This window comes from Bactrocera neohumeralis, chromosome 5 (assembly GCF_024586455.1).
Source record: "Bactrocera neohumeralis isolate Rockhampton chromosome 5, APGP_CSIRO_Bneo_wtdbg2-racon-allhic-juicebox.fasta_v2, whole genome shotgun sequence".
NCBI lineage: Eukaryota > Metazoa > Arthropoda > Insecta > Diptera > Tephritidae > Bactrocera > Bactrocera neohumeralis.
Window position 1 is genome coordinate 53,951,608 of NC_065922.1, and position 13,680 is coordinate 53,965,287.

The following is a 13,680-nucleotide window of genomic DNA, read 5'->3' on the forward strand; positions in this document are numbered from 1 at the left end:
GATAGCTGATGTAATCGCTGAAGTTTTTTTCCCTGAATGTCAATGGGCGGCATACTGGCTAATATTTCAGCAGTGTCGGTTGATATGTTACGGTAAACACGATTATTCGTATTGCCAAAAGTTTATGCTCTGTGGAGCCTGGATCCATAGCGTAGCCACATTCTATATACTGAGCTCACACGCAGTCCCTGCTTGCCATTATTCTTGATAACATCAGGTGCTCCTTAATTTTTTAAGTCTTGAGTCTGATATTACGTTTAATTAATTGTGGCTGTGAACTATTAGCTTTATGTCTGCTGGTTGCTGTCTTCTTAACACCCCTTCACTCTTGAGGCTGCATAAGAAGGCGGCAAACGCTGAGCGCAGTTTGGCCCCAGTTGGAAATACCTAGCGAAACCCGTTGCTCTCCACCTGATCTTTCCGACGGAGTGGAGATTTTCCAATTCCTCTACAGCGGGTAACGCATCGAACACCTGCAATGCTGGCGTGATTTTGTCCATTTGGATGTCATGCTGAATTAAGTATGTCAATGTCGTCGTATAACTCGTACAACTCGTTCGCCATTACCTATGTTCAAAGGACCGTAAACCTTCAGCAAAAACTTTCACTCGAAAACTTCTGGTGTTGTCTCAACGGATGTCGACATCGTCCATACTACTGCACCATATACGTAACCTACCTTTTATATTTACAGGTTAGAGGACAAAAACAAGCTGGGCAAGTAGCAGCTGGAGAATAATTAGCGATATATAGAGTATGATTCTGGTTCGTCGGGAGAAGACTTTACTTTTCATTTGCTTATCAGTCCAAAGTGGTACCTATTGGTAAGAGTGATTCTGCGTTGAATTGATGCTAACATTGTTGGCGTTGTTGATGCCAACTTAGCCTGGAGAAAGCACAATTAAAAGCGTGGTTGTTAGACCAATAATACCTATATCATCGGCATACGCCAGCACTTGTAATCGTTTGGTGCCGAATGCCTGGTAGACGTTCTTCCCAGTTGACTGCACTTCAGTTATTTTCCAGCATAGAGACAGATCCTTTTCGTGCTGTCCAAGGTGGCTTTTCAATCGATGAAAAGGTGGTGTGTGTCGATTTTTTTATCGGATCTTTCACAAGTTATGGCGGATGGTGAATATTTAGTCGACGGTAGATTTATCAGATTTAAGTCCACTCTGATAAGGTCCAATCATTTCGTAGACAGCGGGCTTTCATCTCTCACACAGTATGCTCGAAAAGACCTTATATGCGATATTGAGATGGCAGAGCACATACCTGATTTAGTTGTCCCAAATTGATAATGGTCTTTAAGTGTAGTCCATTACAACTCTTTTCGGTCCTTCGAAAGGGAACAACGTTTTACTCTTCCTTTAACAATCCACTACCATTAGTCGAATAGAAGTTTTTTACTACGGAAAAGATTCTATATCTTGATCTAGTTATGTCATTAGTTCCTGAAACTTTAAACACGTGTTCTCGTTTCAGGGTCGGTGTGGAAATTTTCTCTGAAACGGCTGAACCTATCGACTTGAAGTTTTCATACGACATTCTTTAATATAATTGCCATAATCGAGGGAGAAAAATCAATTTTTAAAATCAAAATATTGACTAGTCTATCGATCATTACCTAATGTAAGAATACATATGTGCACATATTTGATTTTTGAATTTGAACAAATTTTAAGAAGACCGTTGTTTAAATACGACTTAGAAACTAAAAATTTACTTTTAATTTTTCTGAACTTTATTTATTTTATTTTAAAATTTTTATTCAAAATAGTAATATCAACAAAATCATACATTTGTATCTTCCGTTTTGGCCTCCAAGGGAATTTCTTTAGTTTTCTCCTTCTTTTTATTTGACTCCCGTCGTTTTTTATGCTTATTGGACTTCAAATGTAAATGCCACTGATATTCTCCTATGAAATGCCGTTGACAGATCTCACAAAAGTTGCAGGTCTAAAAGTAAGTCGATTGCATTGAAAATATTAGAAATATATAAAGACTTTTGTAACCTATTTAATAAGAATAATTCTCTCTCTAATCCGCTGCCAATGAGATTGATTATAAGTATCATAGATCTTGTGGTTCGGTATTTGGATCTTTAACATCGTCTCCAAGATTACCCAACTGACAGATTTTGCTGCTTTTCTGTGACTTTCTAATCCCCTTACCAACTACTGTCATTAACGCTTTGAAACACTTCTTACCAACTGAAAGATATAAATAAACGTTAAAATAACCGATATTATTTTCGACTTTTGCTCTGACTTGCACCATAATCGCTTATTTTTGTTCGAAAAGTACATAACCGTTATAATATCCTCAAATTCTTAGTTGGAAACACTGATTCGAAAGGCCATTATGTTCATGTATGCTTGATATTTAGTAGGAAGAGGTCGTTTTGTTTCGCATGACTCGGGTATTAGTTGTTGTATGGATACTGTTTGATATAAAAACTCTCTCTAAAGAGACTTAAAGTCATCTCTAACGTGTGCTTTGAATAAACTTGTTAACTTATGACAATACTCCCATAGAAACAAGGTTTACATATTCACTACACAGAGAAATCTATGAATATCACATTTTTCTTAAGAGAGTGTGTCTTCTTCTGCTGTTATACAAGAATTGTAAGGTTGAAAAGAGCTATCCCATCAAATATACACATTGGATTTTAATGTCTTACTAAATTATAAATTTGTGTCTAGTATAAAAATAAATTTCTTGCCTCTGGCAGCTTACCTCCTCATTGAGTCCCGCACCCGGATGTTGACGCCGCGCCATTGGCTGTATCTCACAGACCTCAGCTCTGCGATGGCTTTCGATGACCGTCACAGCACGTTCGTACACTTCTGCTGGCCACAAGTTAACATCACTAGTATCGAGTTCATACAAATCGGGCACTTGACGATCCTTACTGGCCAAAAAACGGTTATTTATCCACTTGATTTGCTTCTTGGAGTAGCGTTGTGTGACCAGTTTCAGCTCATTCAAACACGCGTTTAGCACCTCGAGGCCCGGGGGCAAAGGTGGACATGTAGTTGTTGTATCGCCATCTGTCGCTGCCTCCAATTCTAATTCAATTTCTCTATGCATGTCGTGCTGCTGTGGCGGCTGTTGTGATTGACGTTCGCATATATGTTGGCTTTGTTTGTGCTTCTGAATTGGTGTTACGTTTATTGAACTCGGCTTTTGTGCTTTGAAGTGCTCTGCATGTGAATGATATGTATAAGTTATTGTACAATAAAAAAAAACTATGGTCATTCAAATGTGAATATAAAAGATATTAAGCGTAAAGTAAGAAAAAGTGATGGTTTCTCATCGACTCTATTATGCGAGTGTGTGGGAAAATTAGATCTCTTAGATATTGGAATGGCAAAGAAATCTTTCAAAAAGCTGACGCAAATTGGGAATTTTTCGGTTGAAGTTGTAGATTCAAATATACATGAAAATTCAATATGGGTGAGTGTCTACATGGTAAAAAACTGGGATTTAACCATAAAGTATGTAGTTAAACTTATATAAAATAATTATATAAGTAAGGTCACTTATTTAACTTCCTCCTTCATGCAACATCAAACCTTATAGCTGAGCACCAATAGGAGATTCCAAGTGTAGCCAGGTCCTTATTCACCTGCTTCCACTGGCGGGTTCTGCGTCGAATACTTTCAGAGCTGGTGTATTCTCATCCATTCCGACGACATGATCTATCCAGCATAGCTATCCGTTGTCAATGCGCAAATACCTTCGAAAACTCGTAATGCCGACTCACCAGATGTTGCCACCGTCCATGCCTCTGCTCCTTATAGCAGGACGGGAATGATGAGTGACTTGTTGAATTTGGTCTTTGTCCATCAATAGAAGACATTAGTTAAACATACTAATATCATCTACATTTTATGACTTGAGAATTACAAATTAGAGAGAGTCTCTCTGAAAAGACCCCACCTCAATGTATCTTTCATACCTCATAACTTTGCGAACGCGCTAGTACTGGTGACTATTCAGCGTTCGTTGAGCTTATGAGAGGTGCTGGACAGATTTCAAGACCAATGAAACTCCTACCTTTTACTAATAAGGTTGTCATACAACATGGTGTACGAGAAAGCCCTTTCATGCAAGCTCATAGTTTCCAACGATTCTTGTATGGTCGGCATTCCTAGCAGAGCAATCGATGTAGGTAAGAAAAAGCCAATTCCCAACTAATTTTAGGCGCACGTGAGGTCTGATATGTAAAACTAACTCCTTCTACTTTTTCTGTTAGATGACCAATTGAGTAGTTTTTTATATGAGAAATTCACACAGACGGATTACGACTTTATGCACAACACGGGCTGTCGAACGAGTAGCAAGTTTGATATAGTAAACTCCTCCCGACAAACCTACTCCTAAGACGGTGAAGATAATGCTCACCATTTTATGAGATTCACAAGCTGAAATCTACATCGACTACTTGGTTAGAGAAGCAAGAAGGATTATAATTTTCTACTATGCTGATATATTGGGCCAATTCAAGCCCGACTAGTAGAAAAAGCGGTCCGTATGGTGAAGATAAAAATACTTGTCCACCATGACAAAGCTACAGTTTAGAGCTTTAACACCGTACTCTATAGATTGGGCACTGGGCTGGAGGCCTGCTTTACATCGGGGTTAAAGAAGTTGGCACATCGCGGTGTCAAGTGTAACGAGCTAAAAGGAGACTATGCAGCAAATGTTGTAAATAAATTGGCGTTTTTCAAAATTTTCGTAATTTTGCGGTATTTGGCACAGCCTTCGAATAACCGTAGAGATCAAATATCTTAACCTAACTATCATATAACTTAAACTTATCAAATAATTTTTTCTGGTGTCAAAACTGAAGAAAATTAAAAATGCCAAAAATTAAGTGGCATTAAGTAGTAGGCAAAAAAAAAAGAAAGAAACGAGATCATTGTATACAATTACCTTCTGTTGGCATTTTATACGCATTCAAGCGTAAGTACTCTTCAATTTTCTGATCATTTGCCGCATTAAACTGCTCCAAGTAGGGTATAAATTCTTTGTAGCCTATTGTTTGAAGTACGCCACGCGTGTACGCTGCGGAATTGTCTGATTGGCTGTGGCATAGAGAACATAATGAGTACATACTTGCTAATACAAAAAACTGTACAAATGTAAATAAAAGTTTTTATAACAAGACATACATACATACATACAAATTAACAACAAAAAAGCTGGCCAAAGTTCTTCGACACTTTGTTGGAAAGCTATGCAGAGATTATCGAACGATTAAAATGATTAATGGTTTTTGGCGCTTTTTTGATGTGCTTAGTATATATGTATATATATGTATATGTTATGTCTACAAGTTATATAATATATATAAACATATGATAGCTATGTAGATATGCGAGATATGTACATACATACAATTATCTTTCCTAATCAAGCGCACAAGTGGACTCTATACTACATTTGTACATTATATTTAGATATCTCCGGGTTTTCTACAACTTTTTATACAGAAATTGTTCTATAGCGTTTGTTTACCTTTTATCAGCGTTGTGTTCGTTGTGAAATGCACGTATCTCAGCCAAGAGACCTTGTTCGAGCATAGCGTCCACACGCTTGTCCAAACGCGCGTTGAGCACATCCTGAATGGGAGAGCGAGAGTGAGAGATGGATGAGTGATCATATACAAAAATTTATGCTTACAAGTTAATTCATAAAGTGGCAAATTGAAAATTATATCGGTCAATTAAAATTAATATTATAGTCCGTGCCTGCCAAACATGATTAGTAACCGAAACTAAGTATGTAATAATTATAGGCCTATTGGTTAACACCATGCTCTATATTTTAAACACCATATATTAGCTATAATTAACAACATTACAACTTCCTGCAGATCATTAGCTCTAATTGCGGACTCTAAGAAGGTACTTGCTCTCTCTCACACACACACGCAACAATTAAGCCTATGGTGTTTGAAAAGTGTATCTATTGGATATTGTTTTTGGCAGGCGTGTCTGCTAAGTAATCTTTTAAATAACACTTGAAAACTTCAGCAATTAATGAGCTCTGATCGATGACTGAAATATATAAACATACATAAAAGTCCACCGAAATTTCCTAAGGCCCTATTTGGAGCACAATTGTAATTGTCGCTTTGAACACATGTACCATTAATGTACATACATACAAGTATGTACGAGGGCGGCACGATAATAATTTTGTATTTTAAAGTTATTTGTTTTCAAGTTTTTGTGTTTATAATATCAATATTTTGATGCAAGATCAACAATAATATAATTTTTCATAAGCAATAAAATTTCTATTCGATCATAAAATCTTAGAGCTTCTCTTCATAAGGTTAGAAACTAGCAGGCAGTCGCCGATGTCATAATACTGATTAAAAAAAATCAGTCGTCAATATTCACCAAAAACCCAGTCGCCAATATTATCCTTTGGTCTTTCTTGTTTTCTAAGAATACGAAAATTATTGAGACAATAATGTCACCCACCATAAACGTCATAAATAAAACGAACTGTCAGAGTAATTGTAAATATACATAGCTTTCAACTTGCCGTTCGTTCATGAGAATGGACTTCAACATGTCAAATACTGGACATCGGCCATCGCAAACTATGCATAATTGCTCCCCATCAGGTCTTATTGTGTTTCACTTCGATAAGAAAACACATCGGTTTATTAGAAAGGTTTTCAGATCAGATGTTGTTGTTGTAACGGGTACCTATCCCGTTAGGATAAGATAAGTTGTCATTGACGTCATCCAATGGTGAGCCCAGGAAACGTGCTGTTTCAACGGGGTCGGACTAAACAAAGAAGGGTGTCAGATGTGAGGAGTTATCAAGGCATATAAAGTGTCCAGTAAAGATGTAGATAAGTAGGAGTTTCACCCGCTCTTCGTCTGCAATGGGTGGGGATTTAACTCCAAGTACTCCATTCAGTGAAAGAGAGCCGGTGAAGGTGTTAATAGCTCTACTGTAAATGGCGGTCAGTCCATGTCTGAAGTTTGTTGCGTCTGAAGTCTGGTCTGCGTATTGTTTTATGTTGTCGACGTAGTTGATGAAAGACCTCTTGATGCTCCGAGAAGGCGCTACAAGCAGGTGACCACAGGGTTGAGGGGGAGTGAGTTATTCTCCTTAACTGGAAGTATGTGGATTTCACTGTGCAGCTGTTCAAGGAGAGACATCAAGAGGCATCCCATTCTGAGATGTTTGTAGCTTCTTCGGCTGCGTTTCACTGCATCAAGGCGACCATATTGGTGCGACTTACATAAGACCCGCCGACCGAATGCCTTGTATATTGCCAAAAACGTTTCTTCAGCAATAATCACGGTCTTGTAAGGAGTGAAGAAGCACAGGCTGTCAAAAGTCACACCTAAAATCTTAGGGTTATTGACAGTTGGAATCTTAACGCCATCAACTGCAATATTAAAGTCAAGCCTGTACGCCTTCGTCCAGTTTGCGAATATGGTCGCTGTGGAGTTATAGGGGTGAGTGTCAGGTTATGTGCAACGAAGAAGCGGGAAAGGTCGGAGAGATAGCCATTTACGTTTGACCACATGTCATCGATTCAATTGCCCGACGTCATTATCGTGCAATCATTAACATGCGAGGTTATATGAATTCCCTCTGGTGGCTGCGGGAGTTTCGATATGTTGAAGTTAAACAGCAATGGGGAGAGGACACTATCCTGCTGAACCCGCTGTTCAATTCTTCTTAGTTTGGAGTTTTTACCTGGAAATAGTATGGATGATTGACCACCGTTCATGTTCCAGATCAGTCATATATGTATATATATAGTGCTTTCTGCCAGAATAGCACGGTTGCATACCCAGCCATGTATTGTCAACTGAGCATATTTCAATAAACCGGACAGATCTTATATGCCGCCAGCCATACTCCTCATCTTTCATTGCTTTTTTATGATATAATAAAATTGATTCATTGAGCAATGAAATGGACTTTTTTGCGCTGCAATGATCAACAGAAATTCTCTTAATTTTCTATCAAAACAATCACGAAGTATTCTTAAACACTGATCTATCAAATGATTTATCGAACTACCCTCGTAAAACATAAGCATAATTACATTTTAATTTATATGTCAGCAGTTGCGGTGCATACCCTGCAGAGATACAAAATCTTCAACATTGCCGGCGTTTTACGAGGCACGTGTAGCTAATGAGTTTCTACAAATAATTATAGTAAAATGACGGGAAGAAAGAGTGTTGGATTTTACCTAAAACCATATTAGTAACAAACATATTTATTCGGGTATATACAAGAATATATGAAATATGTATGGTTATGCACCAGTTGGTATATCCGTGCAGAAGCTTTTCAATGAAAATCGAAATGGAATTCTGCGGCTTTTCGATTTTGGCTGACATTGACTTCTAAGTGAGGCAGTTTATGCAGATAATTTTGAAATTATAAATGTTTCATTTGGACATCTGTTAATAAAAACAAATTCAAACGCCGGACCTTCACAGTACTTTTTCGAAGGCAGTAATGATATCGAAATACATGGACAACGACATTATTTTTAGAAGCTACATATTTATATTGATTTTAATAACATAATTTCTTAACCAACGTAGTGAATCGGAGGATTTACAGGTATTAGAAAACAGAGTATGTAAATGAGTTTCAAAAAAGCTTTTTTATTTAATTGTATTGAAGTTGTTTATTTTGTAATGAAATACAATCCAATCCCTACAGGGTTCAACACATATACATATGTATGTCACTAGAGTTCGTGGCTGCCACAAAAACTTGACTGGACACACGTAGACACTATGTGTTTATACGTATCAATGTTAGCATAAATTAGAACAGATTTAAAAAAAAAATTGTATTTATTTATTCTCGTACATATATGTATGTACATATGTATATAATAATAGCTGTTATTCAATAATATTTGAGCGCTCTTCTATGTGTGTTTTGAAGAGAATTTATAGTATGCTGCATAGGCTTATATTTTTATACCCGAACATAGTGACGAATGCTAAGGTAACATGATATGAACAAGCATAAATCTAACAGTGGAAGGATCCATATAAATATGCCTTTAATCGAGAAGAAACCAATTAAATATAGAGCATATAACTCTTTACATTATCCAAGTAAATGATAGTATTTTACGACTATTAATAAACATTTTCGAAAACGTGTAGATTTTGATTTGTAGGTCTTTTAAAATTTTGAATTCAAAGACGTGCTAACTGTAAATATTTACAGCTATCAACTTTTTACATTGCGTATGGCAACCCATTTAAACATATTTTCGACTATAAGTAGTCTTAAACTTATTTAGTATCATTCCCATATTGTTTTTCTTCCTGAACCTGGTGAAAGAAACGTTGGAGACCCTAAAAAGTATACTTACATATATGTATGTATGTATATAAATATCAGCGTGACAAGCTAAGTGCCATATCTGTCTGTCTGTCCGTCCGCATATACGCAAGCTAGTCCCTCAGCTTTTGAGAAAGCGATCTGAAATTTAGCACATACCCTTTTTCCCCAGAAGTTGGTCATTAGTCGGAATTTTAGCATGTAGATGCTTTACAAACTGATCGATCAAACTCAATTCAGTTTATGAAAAACTTTTGTATTTGATAGGAAAACAATTATATAGTTGGAATATTGTTTTGCGTGAGAAGATATCTGCTTCATAGTACAAACTATGATCGTTTAATTGATGAGTTGAACTCACGGTGACAGTCAGTGTGTTTTTGCTCAAATGTCATATGTGATCACACGCAGTTTTCCTAAAATCTGCCGTGATTTTAAGTGTATGTTAAGCATGTTTAGGTGATCAGAAGTGTTTAGCTTGGTCAACTTGTTATATCACCAACGAATATTCAAACACACGTTTGACCTACTTTTTCTATTAAAAACCACAGCGATTGTTTCTTTTTTTTTAGTATGTTTGTTTAAGTTAACTACTCGTATAATTAAAATACAAAAAAGATATGCGTTAGCCATAAAAAAAATAATAATAAATAAACAAAGCAAGTGAGGAAGAGCTAAGTTCGGGTGCAACCGAATATTTTATGCTCTTGCAATATGCATTCAACCCATTTTTGAGAAAGAGAAACCGTGACCAGGAAAGGATTTTCTCTGAATTTCAATTGTATATCACATACACTGACCGATATTTTCGGCCGAAAGTCAACTATAGGATCCGGGGTCCAAATATTCGGTACCTAGTGGCTTGAATAGCTTTAGTTGAATTTGGACCGTTATATGAATTGATTCTTGATTCATACACTGGAAAGAACATAATCAGGAGCATTTTGAAAGCATGTTATATGAGAAGTAGGCATGGTTGTAGTCCGATTTTGCCCATTTTCGCACTGTGACATAGGAATATGAGAAGAATGTCACTTACTAAATTTAGTCAAAATTGGTTGGACAGGTCCTAAGATATGAAATTTTCCCTAAAAGTAGGCGGTGCTACTCCCATCGTCCAATTTTTATTCCGATTCCCAGAAGGCCCTCTCATACTATCTCGAGTGTTAAATTTATCATCTGCGTTTTATGGGCGTGACAGTGCTCCGATTACAGGTGCGAACTCGTTCTTACTTTTTTGTCAAAGAGCACGTCCACCAAGCACGTCCACCAAGTTTCATCAAGATATCCTAATTTTTAACCAAGTTAGAGCTTGCACGCACGGACGTACGGTTGGATGGACAGACAAAGAGACAGTCTCCCGGATTTCAACTTTTCTCCTCATCCTGATCATTTATGTATATATACATAACCCTATATCTATCTCGACTAGTTTTGGGTGACACATACTTCCGTTAGGTGAACAAAACTATTATACTCTGCAGCAAGATGTGGCAAGCGCATAAAAAAGTTTAATACATTTTTCGTCAATTCTGTTGGTCATTGGCTTCAAAGTTTTTGTTTTAATTTATGGTATTTAATTTTTGTTTTTGTTTTTATTTTTTGGTTGATAATGAAGTTGATAAGGGCCCAAGTGCTTTGAAGACCTTTGTTTACCACTTGACAACCGAGCAATGGCATCACCTTTGCATTTGTTGAATTCCTTGCCGCTGCTAATGCTAATGAATGCTTGCTGCCAAGTCGCCAACAAATATCTTATCAGTTTGTTCTAATTTTCGTATCTAAATTTAAAATCAAGCATGTGCCGTACATATCTCCACGTACAGGCAGTTGTACGCGCCACCAACTCATCGGCCACAATTAGATTTGATTGAATTTTTCGATGCATATGCAAGGTGTCTACAAGCATACATATGTATATATTAATATACACCATAAATATTTATATGTTTTATGAATGTATTTATCTAGCTAAGCGTGACTATAAATATGTCCGAAAGTTTGAGTTTAATAAAATAAACCCATTGATTACTTTTCTATTTGCTTTATTTTTACTTTTCGTATGCATTGTAAATAGAAGAAAGTCTGGCAATAATTTTTATCACACTTCTCCTAGATCGTGTATTATTTATGAGTTACAATGATAGTTTGACTAGCTGGTCTTCTATTTACCACTTGTCTACTCGCTATGTTTGAACTACTTTACTTCTGCAATAAAAACTATGCAGCGGATTTCACGCTAGAAGCGTATAGGTATCCTATACATTACAGTGGTACAACCTCTTTTTATTCTTGGCATCTTTCTTAGAGATATGCTAGTCTATGTGGAAGAGAATAGTACTAGTTCTTACCAAAACTCGTTTTGGATTCGTTACTTCTATACTCGCTTTGGTTGGTCATAAAACGGATGTTTTTTGGCTACCCAGAGGATACTTGGTTTAAGACCGGAAGTCGTGAACTGCTCGAGTCATAAGAATCGAAAGTATGAATAAGATTCGTGCAGATATTTCTAAAAATTTTCAATCAATTAGTGATTAAGTCATTTTACATTACTAGATAGGTCTGCAAACTGCTTATATCACTCTGGTTTGTTCAAACTTCAGAAATGCAATAGAAAACAAACATTATAATTACCCATTTAGGTCTAGAAACCACCTCTGAAACATATTACTCAAATTATTTTTGTGTGGTGACAGCAATAATGCTAAATATTAGATCCTTCGTAAGTTTAAGTTTACCCAAATTTTCTTTTGCACACATTGCTGAAGTTACGTTCGATGGTACAGAAGGCTTCCATAAGATTTTGTCTAAAAATTGGACCGTGCACCGACAACTTTTAGATGAAATCTCATATCCCAAGAACTACTCCACTAATTTCAGTCAAATTTGGTTCATCAGATAACCATGATATTCTAAAGTCACATTGTGAAAATGGGAGAAATCGAACTATAACCAGATCTGTTTCCCATATATTACAATTTTAAATTTCATATGGTTCTTTCACTTAACAGTGTTTAGGTAGATCAAACACCAACGAAGATATCGAAAAAAATTTAACATAACTAACGGACTTTTCAATAAAAGCGCTACAAATTCTTTATTCCTGTGGAAGTACATTCGATGCCATTATGTATGGAGCTCAATTTTTTTTTTTTGCATAGCCGCCACGGAAACTTTTGCAGAAGTTTAGACGCTGGACCCAATTTTCGACGGTTTTCAAGCATAAATCGGTCGATTCTGCTGTAATTTCTCGTTCGATATTCGTACGAAGTTCATCAATCGTCGCTGGCTGGTTAGGTAAGACCATAGACTGGATGTAGCCCCACAGGGAATAGTCTAACGGCGTCAAATCGCACGAGCAAGGTGGCCAGTGGACTAAGCCATTTCTTGAGATAACACGTTCACCAAACTTAGTTTTCAATAATTCGATTGTGACATTCGTTGTGTGGCTTGTGGCGCTGTTCTGTTGGAACCACATATTGTCCAAGTCCATATCATTCAAATCGGGCCAAACATATTCGGTCATCATTGAGCGGTAGCGATTCCCATTCACAGTGACGTGACGGCCCATAAACCGCACTAGACCTTAATTTTTTCGGGATGCAATGATGACTCATGGAGTACGTGTGGATTTCTATCTGACCAATAACACACTTTTTGCTTATTGACGAAGTCATTCAGCCAGAAATTCAGCCTGGGCGGTGAAGATGATTTTTCGAAGAAAATCCGGATCCTTTTCTAGTTGTCGCTTAGCTCAATTCGCGAACATACGATGATTCTGGTGGTCAAGCGGCTTCAGTTCTCGAGTCAATTTGATCTTGTAAGGATGTAGGCCTAGATCTATTCGCAAAATTCGCCACAATATATAATTTCGACCTGTTGTTGGATCGTATATATTTCCATGATGAAATGGCAAACCTTACTGAAGAGAAATGTCAAAAGAGCGGGGAAAAAACATGGCGTCGTTTGCTGTCCCTATCGGTCTGCTTTGTAGCGTCCCTATTGAAAAACCTTATCTTCCCATAGCACTAATCTCATAAATATATAGATTTCTTACTAATATATTGATTTTAATATAAATATCTAGGCTATGAAACTAAGTAATTTCATGACCTTTGGTATGTATTCTTCTTCTCTCCAGGAAGTGGCTCCATTCTTCTAACCGGCGATATCGGACGACTATAGCGTACCGCAGCAGTCGAAAGTATTATTATTTTTGTTATTTTTACAGGCGAACAGCGTCCAAAGAGAGCGAGAACATACATGTTAAAGTGATTACGACTAATAAGATCATGTTTTTTTATAAATTAG

General features: G+C 36.9%; 1 protein-coding gene across 1 annotated transcript in view; it reads right to left on the reverse strand.

The window, feature by feature from the left end:
• Positions 1-1,721: 1,721 nt before the first annotated feature.
• Positions 1,722-13,680, reverse strand: part of LOC126758405 (tRNA dimethylallyltransferase) — a 149,889-nt gene continuing 137,930 nt past the window's right edge. The window contains exons 6-9 of the mRNA XM_050472664.1: positions 5,530-5,633; positions 4,945-5,096; positions 2,743-3,209; positions 1,722-1,959 (exon numbers count right to left, since the gene is read on the reverse strand). Of these exons, the coding sequence (XP_050328621.1) occupies positions 1,795-1,959; positions 2,743-3,209; positions 4,945-5,096; positions 5,530-5,633 (888 nt within the window). The 3' untranslated portion in view covers positions 1,722-1,794. The remainder of the gene's footprint in view (positions 1,960-2,742; positions 3,210-4,944; positions 5,097-5,529; positions 5,634-13,680) is intronic.